This window comes from Prionailurus viverrinus, chromosome X (genome assembly GCF_022837055.1).
Source record: "Prionailurus viverrinus isolate Anna chromosome X, UM_Priviv_1.0, whole genome shotgun sequence".
NCBI classification, from domain to species: domain Eukaryota; kingdom Metazoa; phylum Chordata; class Mammalia; order Carnivora; family Felidae; genus Prionailurus; species Prionailurus viverrinus.
Genome location: NC_062579.1, coordinates 115866226 through 115880827, shown reverse-complemented (window position 1 = coordinate 115880827; position 14602 = coordinate 115866226). Strand labels below are relative to the sequence as shown.

The 14602-nt window shown below is 57.1% G+C and overlaps 1 protein-coding gene, 1 long non-coding RNA gene and 1 pseudogene across 2 annotated transcripts; all 3 read left to right on the top strand.

The window, feature by feature from the left end:
- The first annotated feature begins 9279 nt into the window (after nt 1-9279).
- LOC125157492 (uncharacterized) lies at nt 9280-10579 on the top strand. Its single transcript, XR_007148984.1, has 3 exons — nt 9280-9338; nt 10186-10288; nt 10447-10579. It is a non-coding gene; the product is annotated as an uncharacterized LOC125157492 (long non-coding RNA).
- A 236-nt stretch (nt 10580-10815) lies between these two features.
- On the top strand, nt 10816-11760 carry LOC125157085 (melanoma-associated antigen 9-like). The gene has a single exon (XM_047843303.1). The coding sequence runs from the start codon at nt 11026-11028 to the stop codon at nt 11758-11760; it is 735 nt and encodes a 244-aa protein (XP_047699259.1). The 5' UTR covers nt 10816-11025.
- Nucleotides 11761-13402: 1642 nt separating this feature from the next.
- LOC125157084 (melanoma-associated antigen 9-like) lies at nt 13403-14119 on the top strand (annotated as a pseudogene).
- Nucleotides 14120-14602: the final 483 nt, after the last annotated feature.

Genomic DNA, 14602 nt, shown 5'->3' with positions numbered 1-14602 from the left:
TAGGGGGCAAGTAATTAGGACTCTTTGTTGGGCGTATCTGCGCAGGACCAACTAAGCAGCAGGAATAGTTGGAAGGGACGGAAGCGGGAAGTGTGGGAGAGGGAATAAAAGAGGGCCTACCAACTGAAACCCTACTCCGAGGACAACTTGACTTGGGGGCAAGAAAATAGGACACTTTGTAGGGACTATCTGAGGAGGACCAACTCACCAGTAGGAACAGGTGTTAGATAGCTAAGCAGAAAGTGTGCGAAGGGGGTAGGAATAAAAAGGGGGCTACCTACTGATATGCTTCTCTGAAGACAATGTGACCTAGGGGGCAAGAAAACAGGGCTCTTTCCTGGGGCCTATCTTAGCAGGATCAACTAACCAGCCTGAGCAGTTGAAGAGACCACCTAGGGAAGTGTCGGGTGGAGCAGGAATAAAACTGGGGCACCCAAAGGAAACCCTACTCTGAGGGAAACTGGGCCTCGGGGGCAAGAAAAGAGGACTCTTTCTTGGGGCCCATCTGAGTAGGACCAACTAACCATCAGGAATAGTTGTAAGAGACCAAAGCAGAAAGTGGGAGGAGGCAGAAATAAAAGGGGGGCTATCATCTGAGACCCTACTCTGAGGACAACTTGACTTAGGGGACAAGAAAATAGGACTCTATTTGGGGCCTATCTGAGCAGGACCAACTAAGCAGCAGGAACTGTTGGAAGAGACCAAAGTGGGAATTGGGTGGGGGCAGGAATAACAGGGGGCTAACAACTGAGACCCTACTCTGGGGACAACTTGACCTAGGGAGCAATAAAACAAACAATACTCTTGGTGGGACCTATGTGAGCAGGACCAACTAACTTGCCGTAACACTTGGAAGAGACCAAACCTGGAAGAGCGTTGGGGTCAGGGAAAAAAGTGGGGCTAACAGTTGAAACCCGACTCTGGAGAATTTGACCTGGTGGCAAGAAAATGACTCTTTGTTGGGGCCTATCTGAGCAGGACCAACTAACCAGGAGGAACAGTAGGAAGAGTCGGAAGCAGGAAGTGTGTGTGTGGGGGGGGGAGAAGCAGGAATAAAAGGGGGTACCAACTGAAACCCTAGTCTGAGGACAACTTGACCTGGAGGCAAGAGAACAGGACTCTTTGTTGAGCGCTATATAAGCAGGACCAAGTAACCAGCAGGAACAGATGGAAGAGACCAAAGCAGAAAGTATGTGGGGGACAGGAATAAAAGGGGTACTACCAACTGAGCCCCAACTCAGAGGACAACTTGTCCTGGGCGCAAAAAAACAGGATTTTTTGTTGGGGCCTATCTGAGCAAGACCAACTAACAAGCAGGAACATTTGGAAGAGACCCAAGCAGAAAGTGTGTGTGTGGGTGGGGGGCAGAAATCAAAGAGGAGGCTACCAACTAGGACCCTCCTCTGGCGACAACTTGATCTAGGCCGCAGGAACATAGGATTTTTGTTGAGGCCTATCTAGGTAGAACAAGTAACCAGCAGGAACAGTTGGAAGAGACCAAACCAGAAAGTGTGGGCGGGCAGGAATAAAAGGGGAGGCTACCATCTGAGACCCTACCCTGGGGACAACTTGACCTAGGGAGCAAAACAAAACAAAACAAAACAAAACAAAACAGGAATCTTGGTGGGGCCTCTCTGAGCAAGACCAACTAACCAGCAGGAACAGTTGAAAGAGACCAAAGAGGGAAGTATGTGGGAAACAGGAATAATGGGGGGGGGGGGGGGGATACAAACTGAAACTCAACTCTGAGGACAACTTGAACTCGGGGCAAGAAAACAGGAGTATTGTTGGGGCCTGAGAAGGAACATCTAACGAGTAGAACAGTTGAAAGACACCAAATCAGGAAGTGTGTGTCGGGGGGTGGCAGTAGTAAAAGGGGGACTACCATCTGAAATCATACTCTGAGGACAACTTGATTTGAGGGCAGGAAAACAGCACTTTTTGTTGGGGCCTATCTAAGCAGGACAAACTATCCACCCGGAACAGTTGGAAGAGACCAAAGCAGGAAGTGTGTGGGGGTGGGGGGGCGGAATAAAGGGAGGGGGCGACAAACTAAGACCCTACTCTGGGGACAACCTGACCTAGGGGGCAAGAAAACAAGACTCTTTCTTTGGGCGTATCTGAGCAGGACCAAGTAACCACAAGGAGAATTTTGGAAGAAACCAAGGAGGGAATTGTGTGTGGTGCAGGAATAAAAGGGGTGCTACCATCTTAAACCCAACTCTGAGGACAACTTACTTTGGGGCAAGAAAACATGACTTATTCTTGGGGCCTATCTGAGCAGGACCAACTAAACAGCAGGAAGTGTTGGAAGAGAACAAAGCAGGAATGGGAGGAGCAGGAATAAAAAGGGAGGCTACAAATGAGAACCAACTCTGGGGACAACATGACCTAGGGGAGAGAAAATAGGAATCTTTGTTGGGCCCTATATGAGCAGGACAAACTTCCCAACAGGAGCGGTTGGACGAGACCAAGGAGGGAAGCGTGTGGGGCGCAGGAAACAAGGTGGGCTACGAACTTAAACCCAACTCTGAGGACAATTTACCTGGGGGCAAGAAAACATGACTTATTCTTTGGGCCTATCTGAGCAAGACCAACTAACCAGCAGGAACAGTTGGAAGAGATAGGAATTGGAGGGGGGCAGGAATGAAAAGGACGCTACAAATGAGACCCTACTCTGGGGACAACATTTTCTAGGGGGCAACAAAATGGGACACTTTGTTGGGCCCTACCTGAGTAGGACAAACTAACCAACAGAAGAGGTTGGAAGAGACCAAGGAGGGAAGTGTGTGGGGTGCAGGAATAAAAGGGGGGCTACCAACTTAAATCCAACTCTAAGGACACCTTGACCTGGGGACAAGAAAATAGGACTCTTTGTTGGGACCTATCTGAAAGGGAACAACTCACCGCCAGGAACACTTGGAACAGACCAAAGTGGGAAGTGGCAGTTGGGAGGGGCATTAATAAAAGGAGGGCTCCCAACTGACACACTACTCTGAGGACAACATGACCTTGGGGGCAAGTAAACAGGACTCTTTTGCGGGGCCTATCTAAGCAGGACCAGCTAACCAGCAGGAACAGTTGTTAGAGACCCAAGCAGAATGTGTGGGGAGGAAGGAATGAAACGGGAGGCTACCAACTGAGACCCTACTCTGGGGAAAACTTGACCTCGAGGGCAAGAACAGGACTCTTTGTGGAGGACTATCTAAGCAGGACCGACAAACCAGCAGGAACAGTTGGAGCAGACCAAAGTGGGACATGTGGGGGGGACAGCAATAAAAGTGGGGCTACCAATTTACACCCTACTCTGAGGACAACCTGGAACAAGAGAACAGGACTCTTTGTTAGGGCCTATCTGACCAGGACCAACTAACCAGCAGGAGAATTTGGAAGAGACCAAAGAGGGGTGTTGGCTTCAAAGGGGCCTACGGACCGAGACCCTACTCTGAGGACAATGTGACCTGGAGCAGGAAAATAGGACTCTTTACTGGGGCCTATCTGAGAAGTACCAACTAAGCAGCAGGAGTAGTTGGTAGGGATCAAAGCGGGAAGTGGTGGGGGAGGGAATAAAAGGGGGGCTTCAAACTGAGACACTACCCTGGGGACAATTGGAATTAGGGATCAAGAAAACAGGACTCTTGGTGGGGCCTATCTGAGCAGGACCAACCAACCAGCGGGTACAGTTGGAGCACACCGATGTGGGAAGTGTGTGTGTGTGGGGGGGGAGCAGGAATCAAAGGGGGTCTACCAACTCAGATCCTACTCTGAGGACAACTTGACCTAGGGGCACTAAATCAGGACTCTTGGGGGACCTATCTGAGCAGGACCAACTAACCCACAAGAACAGTTGGAAGAGGCCAAACTTGGAATTGGGGGGGAAGAAATAAAATGGTGGCAACCAACTGAGACCCTACTCTGAGGACAACTTGACCCGGGGGGGGCAACAAAACAGGAAACTTGGTCTGGGCCTCTCTGAGCAGGATCAACTAATCAGCAGGAAGAGTTGGAAGAGACCAAAGCGAGAAGTGTGGGGGTTCAGACATAAAACAGGGGCAACCAAGTCAGACCCTACTCTGAGGACATCGTGACCTTGGGGGCAAGAAACGGGACTCTTTCTCCGGGGCTATCTGAGAAGACGCACTCACCAGCAGGAACAGTTGGAAGAGACCAGAGCAAGAAGCGTTGTGGGACAGGAATAAAAAGGGGGCTACCAATGGAGACAGTACTCTGAGGGCAAGTTAGTCTGGGGGTAAGAAAACAGGACTTTTTGTTGGGGCCTATCTGAGCAGGACCAACTAACTAACAGGAGAAGTTGGAAGAGGCCAAGAAGGGAAGTGTGTGAGGTACAGGAATAAAAGCGGGGGCTACCACCTTATACCCAACTCTGAGAACAACTTGACCTGGGGGCAAGGAAACACGATTATTTTGGGGCCTATCTGAGCAGTACCGACTAACCAGTAGTAAGAGTTGGAAGAGAACAAAGCAGGAACTGTGTGTTGGGGGTGGTGGTGGCAGGAATAAAAAGGGGGCTACCAATTAAACCCTACTTTGAGGACAGCTTGACCTAGGGGCATGAAAATAGGACTCTTTGTTGGGGCCTAACTGAGCAGGATAAAGGAACAGTTGCAAGAGACCAAATTGAGAAGTGGTCTTGGGGGGGGGGGAGCTATAAAAGGGGTGCTACCAACTAAGACCCTACTCTGGAAACAACTTTACATAGGAGGCAGAAAATATGTTTCCTTGATGGGGCCTATCTGAGCAGTACCAACTATACCAGCAGGAAGGGTTGGAACAGTCCAAAGCGGGAAGTGTCGGGGGGGGCAGCAATAAAAATGGTGCTCCCAACTGAGACCGTACTCTGAGGACAGCTTGACTCTGGGGACCATAAAACAGGACATTTTGGGGGGGCCTATCTGAGATTGATGTCTAACCAGCAGGAACAGTTGGAAGAGACTAATGCAGGAAGTGTGGGGGGCAGGAATAAAAGGGGGGGCTAGTATCTGAGACCATACTCTGAGGGCAACTTGATCTAGGGGGCAAGAAAACAGGGCTCTTTGTTGGGACCTATCTGATAAGGACGAACTAACCAGCAGGAACAGTTGGAAGAGACCAAAGCAGGAAGTGGGGTGGGGAGGGAATAAAAGGGGGACTACAAACTGAAATCCTACTCTGAGGACAAGTTGACTTGGTGGCAAGAAAGTAGGACTTTTTGTTGTGGCCTATCTGAGCAGAACCAACCAACCAGCAGTAAAATCTGGAAGGACCAAACCAGGAAGGTGGGGGGGGTGCAGGAACAAATGGGGGGCTACAAATTGAGATGCTACCCTGTGGACAACTTGACACACGAGGCAAGAAAACATGACTCTTATTGGGGCCTATCTGAGTCGGACCAACTAACGAGCAGGAACAGTTGGATGAGATCAAAGCAGGAAATGGGGAGGCAGGAATAAAAGTGGACACCAACTGAGATCCTACTCTATGGACAACGTGACCTGGGGTGCAAGAAACCAGGGTTCTTCCTTCTGGCCTATCTGAGCGGTACTACCTAATCAGCAGGAAGAGCTGGAAGACACCAAAGCAGGAAGTGTGGGAGGCATGAGTAAAAGGGGGGCTACCAACGAAGACCCTACTCTGAGGACAACTTGAACTGGGGCAAGTAAACAGGGCTCTTTGTTGGGGCCTATCTGACCAGGACCAACTAGCCACCAGGAGTACTTGAAGAGACCAAAGCGAGAAGTTTGCCGGGGCAGGTATAAACGGGGGCTACCAACTGAGACCCTAATCTGAGGACGACTTGGCCTGGGGGCAAGAAAACAGGACTCCCTTTTGTGGCCCATGTGAGCAGGACCAAGTAACCAATAGACCAGTTGGAATGGACCAAAGCTGGAAGTGGGGGGGGGGGGGCAGGAAAAAAGGGAGGCAACCAACACACACCCTACTCTGAGGACAACGTGACCTCGGGGGCAAGAAAACAGGACTCTTGGTTCGTGCCTATGTGAGCTGGACCAACTAACCAGCAGGAACAGTTGGAAGAGACCAAACCAGGAAGTGTGTTTGGAGGAGTGGCAGGAATATAAAGGGGACTACCAAATTAAACCAGATGCTGAGAACAATGTGACCTAGGGGCATGAAATTAGGACTGTTTCTTGCAGCCTACTTGAGAAGGAACAACTAACCAGCAGGAACACTTGGAAGATACCAAAGCAGGAACTGGGTGGATCGGGAATAAAAGGGGGCTACCAACTAAGACCCTACTCTGGAGACAACTTGACCTGGGGGGAAAGAAAACAGGAATCATGGTGCAGCCTATCTGAGCAGGGCCAACTAACCAGCAGGAAGAGATGAAAGAGACCAAAGTGAGAAGTGGGGGGGGGGGAGCACTAAAAGGGGGGCTACAAACTTAAACCCAACTCTGAGGACAACTTGACCTGGGGCCAAGAAAACAGGACTTTTTGTTGGGCCTTACTGAACAAGACCAACTAATCAGCAGGAGCAGTTGAAAGAGACCAAACCAGGAAGTGTGTGTGTGTGGGGCGTGGTCAGCAGGTACAAAAGGGGGGTGCCAAATTAAACACAACTGTGAGGACAACTTGTCCTAGGGGCAGGAAAATAGGATTCTTTGTGGAGACATACACAAGCAGGACAAACTAACCTATAGGAACAGTTGGAAGAGACCAAAGCAGGAAGGGGGAGGCAGGAATAAAAGGGGAGGCTACCACCTGAAATCCTACTCTGAGGTCAACTTGACCTAGTGGAATAAAAATAGGACTCGTAGTTGGGGCCTATCTGAGCAGGACCAATTAACCAGCAGGAACAGGTTGAAGAGACCGAAGCAGGAAGTGTGGGGTGGGCAATAGGAATAAAAGGGGGGGGGGGCACCAACCGACTCCCTACTCTGATGACCACTTGACCTGGGGGAAAGAAAATAGGACTCTTTGTTGGTCCCTATCTGAGCAGGACCAAGTAACAAGCAGGAACCGTTGGAAGAGACCAAAGTAGACAGAGTGGGAGGGCAGGGAAAAAAACGGGGGGGGGGGCTACCAAATAAGACCCTACTCTGGGGACAACTTGATCTAGATGGTAAGAAAACAAGACTGTTTGTTCGGTCCTATCTGAGCAGGAGCAAATAACCAGCAGGAGCCTTTGGAAGAGAACCAAACGGAAATGGGGGCGGGGGGATAAGAGGGGGCCTGCCAAATGGGACCCAATTCTGAGGACAACTTAACCTGGCGGCAAGATAATAGGACTCTTTGGGGGCCAATCTGAGTAGGACCAACTAACCAGTGGGAACAGTTGGAAGGGGCCAAAGCAGGAATTGGGGGGCAGGAATAAAAGGGGGGCTACCAGCTGAGACCATACTCTGAGAACAACTGGACAAAGCGGGCAAGTAAATTAAGACTCTTATTTGGAGCCAATCTGAGTAGGACCATCTAACCAGCAGGAAGAGTTGGAAGAGACCAAAGCAGGAAGTGTGGTGAGCAGGAATGAAAGGGGGCTAGTAACTGAGACCCTACTCAGAACACTACTTGACCCAGGGGGCAAGAAAACAGGACTCTTTATTGGGGCCTGTTGAGCAGGACCAACTACACATCAGGAATCGTTGGAAGAGACCAAACCGGTAAGTGGGAGGGAGCAGGAGTAATAGGGGGGCTGCCAACTGAGTCCCTACTCTGAGGACAACTTGTGTTGGGGACAAGGCAACAGGACTCTTTGCTGGGACATATCTGAGCATGACCAACAAACCAGTGATTACAGTTGGAAGAGACCAAAGCAAGAAATGTGTGTGTGGGGGTGTGGCAGGAATAAACGGGGGGGGGGGGCTACCAACTGCAACAGTACTCTGAGGACAACATGACATGGGGTCAAGAAAATAGAACACTTTGTTGGGGCCCTGTCGGAGCAGAACCAACCAACCAGCAAGAACAGCTAGAAGAGACCAAAGCAAGAAGAGAGGGGGGAGGAATAGAAGGGGGGCTACCAACTGAGACACTCCTCTGAGGACAACTTGTTCTAGGAGCAAGAAAACAGGAGGCTTTGTTCAGGCCTATCTGAGCAGGACCAAGTAACCAGCAGGAACAGTTGGAAGAGAGAAAAGTCGGAAGTGTGTGTGGCGGGGCGGCAGGAATAATAGGGGGGAAGGGCCCAGGCTCTTCTGCAGCAGGTGTGGGGACTTCATGGAGATCCGCAGGGCCCATCCCGCCCCGGGGAGAGGAGATCAGCCTGGGCCGCGGGTGCCGGGGTACGTGTAGAGGGTGGCCGCAGGCCCCGTCCACTCAACTGTGCCTCGGGGATCTGAGGAAGCTGAGGACCTTGGGGTGAGGGACAGGATCCTAGGTCAGGAAACGGCAGGGACACAGGACGGGGCCACGGTGTCCAGGTGGGGGTCAGACGGAGGACTGAGGGACTCGGGCCCCCAGGACAGAGGGGACGCCCCAAAGTTCAAGACTTCAGGCCTTCTGAGAAGGGCCCTTGGGAGGCATGGGGACTCGCGGAGGAGAGTCGGGCCAGACTTCCGCAGCCGGGTCTCAGAGACACCGGAGGAGGCGCAGGGGGCGGGGGGTGGCTGGGACACCTCAGGTGGGCAGAGGGCAGGGGCCGTGTCCCGGGGCGATTCCTAATGAGGAACAGAGGGACCTGCAGGCAAAGGAACCTGGACCCCACAAGAGAGTCAGTCCGCGCAGGCCCCCGGGAGGGATGGGGACACTGGGCGAGGCTGGACTTGGGCATCCGGGTCTCGGATCACCTGGACGGGGGAGTGGGGGTCGGATGGGTGAGCTGGGGAGAACCGAGGACCCGCTGTCTGTTGGGAGCAGCCGCTCCGGTGGGCAGAGGGGAGGAGGGCCCAGGTGCTGTCAGGAGACCAGGTCCACCCCAGCCCAGAGCTACGAAGTCAGTCCGTGCCGCAGGCCCGGGGAGCCCCTGCATCGGGCGGCCAGAGGTGGCCGGCGCCCCGTCACTGAGCCTGGGCGGTGCGTCCCAGAGACCTTCAGACCGCGGTCTGAGGGGCACGAGTTCCCATCGTCAGCGGCCACGCACACAGGCCGTCCCCGGGGTGCAGGAGGCCTCGGAGGGAACACCGAGGGAGGGACTCTGGCCCCCAGAACGCAGGCCCCGGCCCGGAAGGCGACCCCTAGCGGCAGCCGAGGGAAGCCCCTAGTGGGAATGAGGCCCCGCGGGGTGTCTGGACTTCCGCATCCGGGTCTCAAGAGACTGGCGGGGCGGGGCGGGGCGAGGGGGCCTGGGCCTCGGCGTCGGCGTCGCGTCGGCGTCGGCGTCTTCCAGCCGCGCCTCGAATCCAGTCAGGCGCGGGAAGGGCGCAGAGCCTCGTGGGCTTCGAGGTGAGGCCCAGAGGGAGGAGCGAGGGGGCCGGGACCCAGAGGGGAATGAGTCCGGCGGTGGGGGCGGCGGTGGAGGCCGCAGGGCGGCGCGACCACGACGACTGTGACCAGGGCGTGAGGCGTGGGCGGACTCGGGCTCTGGGTCCCAGCCCGACTGAGAGCTGGTTGCGCGCGAGGAGCCGGCGTCAGGCGGCAGAGCCCGAGGCCCAGGCCGCCCAGGGAGTCCGGATGGGGACGAGAGGATAGGGCTGAGGGACCCCCAAGGAAGCCACGTGAGCCCCCCGCCATCGGCCCCGGGCCTCCCCGGACTTGGTCGCCTCGTGCGACGCCAGCCGCCTTGGCCCGGACCTCGCCGGGCCGTGAGGGTTGTGGTGGGAGGCAGCGGGCCCGGGGCTCCCCGGGAGAGCCCTGCGGGAGGACGGCCGGAGGCCCCTTGGACCCCAGCCCCGGGGCCGCCCTCGGAAAGCCGCCCCCGCGGTGGGTCTGGGCGAGGGGAGGGCCTTGGTGTGCGGGGCTGGACCCCGGTCAGCCGAGGCAGGATCCCGGGCCCTGGCCGGGGTGCAGGGGAGAGAGGAGGCGCTGCCTCGCAGCCCAGGACACCTGCCTAGGGCCCAGGCCTGCCCTGCCGCTCGGGTCCGCTCTGGCTGTCAGCGGAGGTCCAGAAGGGGCAGGCCCAGGCTGGATGGGGGGTGGGGGTGTGGGGGCTCCCGGGGCGGGGCCGCCCAGAGTCCTGGCCAGAATCTCCTGGCCGCAGTGGGGGGTGGGGGCCCGGGACGATGCTCGCGGTCTGCACCCACCCTGAGACCCTGAGGCGCCCCCTCCCTCCCCCCCTCCCTCCCTCTTCCAGGGGCTCTGCGAGCTCTGCAGTTGAGGCCTTGGTCTGAGGCAGGAGTCCTGAGGTCACAGAGCAGAGGAGGCGCGGCCGCGTGCCAGTCGGTTGTCCAGGCGAGGTGCGTGCCCCGCGCGTGGGGCCGGGGGCTCGCCCATCCCACCCCAGAGGGGACCCCTCGGCCCCCAACCCCCACGCAGCCCCGCTCTCAGGCCTGGGAGCTCGGGGTCTGGGTGGGCTGGGCCTCCCCCTGAGGAGCCACCCCTCTTCTGTCTTCAGGGTCTGGCGACCATCATGCCCCTGGGTGAGAGCAGTGTGTTCTGCAAGCTGAAGGAGGAGCCAAGAGAGGTCCCACTGCCATGGGATGCACCGCTGCCAGAGCCTGAGGACAGGGAGGTGGAGGAGTTGGAGTTGAAGAAGGAGGAGGTGGAGTTGAAGAAGGAGGAGGAGGAGGAGGAGGTGGAGGAGGTGGAGTTGAAGGAGGAGAAGGCGGAGGAGGAGGAGGTGGAAGAAGTGGATTTGGAGGTGGAGGTTGAGGTGGAGGAGGTGGAGGTTGAGGTGGAGGAGGTGGAGTCGGAGGAAGAGGAGTTGGAAGAGGAGGAGTTGGAGTTGGAGGTGGAGTTGGAGTTGGAGGTGGAGGAGGTGGAGTCGGAGGAAGAGGAGGAGTTGGAGGAGGAGAAAGCAGAGGAGGAGGAGGGGGGATACCCATCTCCCTCCTCCTCCTCCTCCTCCTCTCCTTCCTCCTTGTCCTCCTCCTGCTCTGTCCTCATTCTGGTCCCCCTGGAGGAGGGGTCTGCTGCTGCCGGGTCCCCGATTCCTCCCCAGAGCCCTCGGAGCTCCTGCCCCTCCCCCAGTGCCATGGCAGGCGCTTCGGGGAGCCAGTCCCACCAGGGCTCCAGCAGCCCCGATGAGGAGGGGTCGAGCACCTGGGGGGCCCCGGCAGGGGCCCAGGCCTCGCTCCCAGATGCGCTCTGCGTGAAGGTGGCCGGCCTGGTGCTGCTTCTGCTCCTCAAGTATCGCACCAAGCAGCCGACCACACGGGCGGAGATGCTGGCGGCGGTTAGCCAAGATGACCAGGACCGCTTCCCCGTGATCTTCCGCCGAGCCTGCGAGTATCTGCAGCTGGTCTTTGGAGTCGACGTGAAGGAAGTGGACCCCCGCGAGCGCTCCTACGTCCTGGTCAGCATCCTGGGCCTCAGCTGCGATGGGACGCCGAGTGGTAGGGACGGCATGCCCAAGACCAGCCTCCTGGTGCTGGTCCTATGGGTGATCCTCCTGGAGGACGACCGTGCCCCTGAGGAGGCGGTGTGGGAAGCGCTGGGGGTCATGGGGGTGTATGCCGGCAGGGAGCACGTATTCTATGGGGAGCCCAGGGAGCTGCTGACCGAAGTCTGGGTGCAGGAAGGGTACCTGGAGTACCGGCAGGTGCCCGGCAGCGAGCCCGCACGCTACGAGTTCCTGTGGGGTCCCAGGGCCCACGCAGAAACCAGCGGCGTGCAAGTGCTGCAGCACATCCTGGCGGTCAACAGCAGGCAGCCCGGGTCTCCGTGTCTGTCCAAAGACGCTGTGAGCCATGAGGAAGAGCGGGCCTGAGCCCGAGGGGCAGCCGGGCCCGTTCCCACCTGGGGTCGAGCAGCTTCTCCTGCGGGACACGCAGCCAGGCCACTTCTCCCCTGCGAGTGCGAGCAGAGCGGGCGCTGGGCGTTGTGAGTAGTGGAGGGCCAGGGCGGCTTGGGGGAAAGCGGGGCCAAGCGCACGTTTGGGTGGGTTCTTGTTCTCTGTCTACATGGCCTCGGAAATCGATCTTTGTTTCCTCGAGGAAGTTTTCAGATGTCGTTCCTTGTCATAGAAGGTTTCGTGAGCTTCGGGCTCAGTGTGGGAGCGGCACCCACGCCACAGGTGTTCAAGAGTCAGAGTTGTGCCGTTTGGTGCAACGAGCTGGGAACCCTTCCGTCCTCGTTCGGGATCCAGAAGGGAATCGCGGTGCCTGGGCTGGGCACAGACAGGGATGTCTTGCAAACGTGAAGACCCTGGCAGTAAACGGATGGTTTCAGGACATGGAGAAATAAAAGATGTTCGTTCTTGCTTCTTGTCCCTTGTCATCTGTCATTCTGGACAAGGGACATAGAGATGTGTGCCTGCCTTTGCTTGGGTCTCCAAGAAAGGAGGAGACACTCGATCTGAGCAGAGGTCCCCAGCTCACTGGGACATTTGTGGCCGGACATTCGCTGAGCTCTGCTCACGCTCAGAAGGGCCCTGTGTTGGCAGTGAGGACACTAGGAGAGGCAGGACACGTCCCACCCATAGGTGACTATCTAGCAGCTGCGGTCCCCATGGGAAGGCAGGGAAAGGTCCCCTAAGAGGAACAGAAGAAATGAAAGAAGGCTGAGGCGGTGGGGCTCCAGGGGGGGAGCCCTGCAGTGGAGATGCCCTGCCCGAGCCAGGCTGGCCTGGGATCTCTGTTCAGTGCGATGCCTTCTGGGCAGCTGATCACAATGTAGCGGGGAGGGGACAGTGGCTGCGGTGTGCTCCCTGCCTCTGTCTCCAGGAAGGCGGGGAGTGAGAGCCTGGGTCTGAGGCGCACAGACTCAGCTGTGCAGAGGGCGGGGGCACGGCCCGAGCCGGTCAGAGTCAAGGTGAGGATCCCGGAAAGGATGGTGACAGAGGTGGGAGCCTCAGTCTGGGATGCCTGGTTCGGGCCGGCAGAGAGAAGGGGCCCGGCCGGGCAGCAAGGCGTGCACGTCGACATGTGAGGGAGCACGGCCGGCCCCCCATCCCGGAATCCAGGTCAGTCCAGCCGGCAGCCCGAGAGACCCCGGCAGGGTGGTCAGGCGGAGCCCTTCTCCCAGCGGGGCTAAGGGTGGTAGACTCGGGGACCCAGAGGGACGGGCCCAGGCTCATCCTGGAGCTGGTGTCTGGACCTGAGGGAGAGCGGTAGGGCCTACTACACCCACCCACCCTGGGTAGAGGCGCTCAGGCCCCGCTGAGGCCGGGGTTTCTGGAGAGGGCGGCCGCAGGCTGTGTCCACTCAACCGTACCTCGGTGGTTTGAGGGAGCTGAGGACCTTGGGGTGAGGGACAGGATCCCAGGTAAGAAAGGGCAGGGGCACAGGCCGGGTGGTGGGTCCAAGAAGGGACATGGGGGGAGGACCGAAGGACTCAGGTCCCTAGGACACAGAGAAGGAACCTGCCAGAGTTCGGGCACCCGCGTCCTTCTGTGAAGGGCCATGGGCAGGATGGGCATCTGGGTGGATGAGTCGGGCCAGACTTCCACAGTGGAGTCTCACAGACACGGGGTGTGTGTGTGTGTGTGTGTGGGCGGGGGGAGGCGGCTGGGACACCTCAAGTGGGCAGAGGGCAGGGCCTGGGCCCTGTGGCCATTCTTGGCGAGGATGCAGAAGGAGGACAGAGGGAGCCTGGGCCCCTCAACAGAGTCAGTCTGAGCCTTCCGAATGCCTGCCCCTCCCCCGCTGACATGGCAGGTGCTCCGTGGAGCCAGTCCGATGAGGACCCCAGCAGCCCCGATGAGGAGGGGTCCAGCACCAGAGGGGCCCCAGAAGGAGCCCAGCCCTCGCTCCCAGATGCATTCGGCATGAGGCTGGCTGACCTGGTGGCATTCCTGCTCCTCAAGTATCCCACTCAGCAGCCGACCGACCACACAGGCGGAGATGCTGGTGGCGGTCGGCCAAGATGACCAGGACCACGTCTCCGTGATCTTCCACCAAGCCTGCGAGTATCTGCAGCTGGTCTTTGGTGTTGACGTGAAGGAAGCGGACGCCAGAGACCACTCCTTCTTCCTGGTCACCATCCTTGGCCTGATATGTGATGGGATGCTAAGCAGTAGGCAGGGCATGCCCACGGCCAGCCTCCTGGTGCTGGTCTTGGGGGTGGTCCTCCTGGAGAACAACTGTGCCCCTGAGGAGGGGGTGTGGAACGTGCGGGCTACCAACTGAGGCCTACTCTGATGACAATGTGACCTAGGGGCAAGAAATCAGGATGTGTCATCAGGGCATTACGTGAGCAGCACCAACTAACCAGCGGGATCAGTTGGAAGAGACCAAAGTGGGAAGTGTGTGGCCACCATGAATAAAAGGGGAGCTAACAACTGAAAACCAACTCTGAGAACAACGTGACTTGGGGGCAAGAAAACAGGACTTTCTTTTGGGGCTTATCTGAGCAGGACCAACTAACCAGATGGAACAGTTGGAAAAGACCAAAGCAGAAAGTGGGGGGGAGGGGCTACCAACTGGGATCCTACTCTGAGGACCACTTGATTTAGAGGACAAGAAAACAGGACTCTTTTCTCGGGCCTAAATGCACAGGGCCAACTAACCAGCAGGAATATTTGGTGGAGACCAAAGATGGGAGTGTGTGCTGGGGAGGGGTGGCTGGAATAAAACGGGGGCTACCAACTGGAACCCTACTCTGAGGACAAC

Excerpts from the sequence above, each read along its gene's own strand:
- LOC125157085 (XM_047843303.1), top strand. The coding sequence starts at position 11,026 with ATGGCAGGCGCTTCGGGGAGCCAGTCCCACCAGGGCTCCAGCAGCCCC.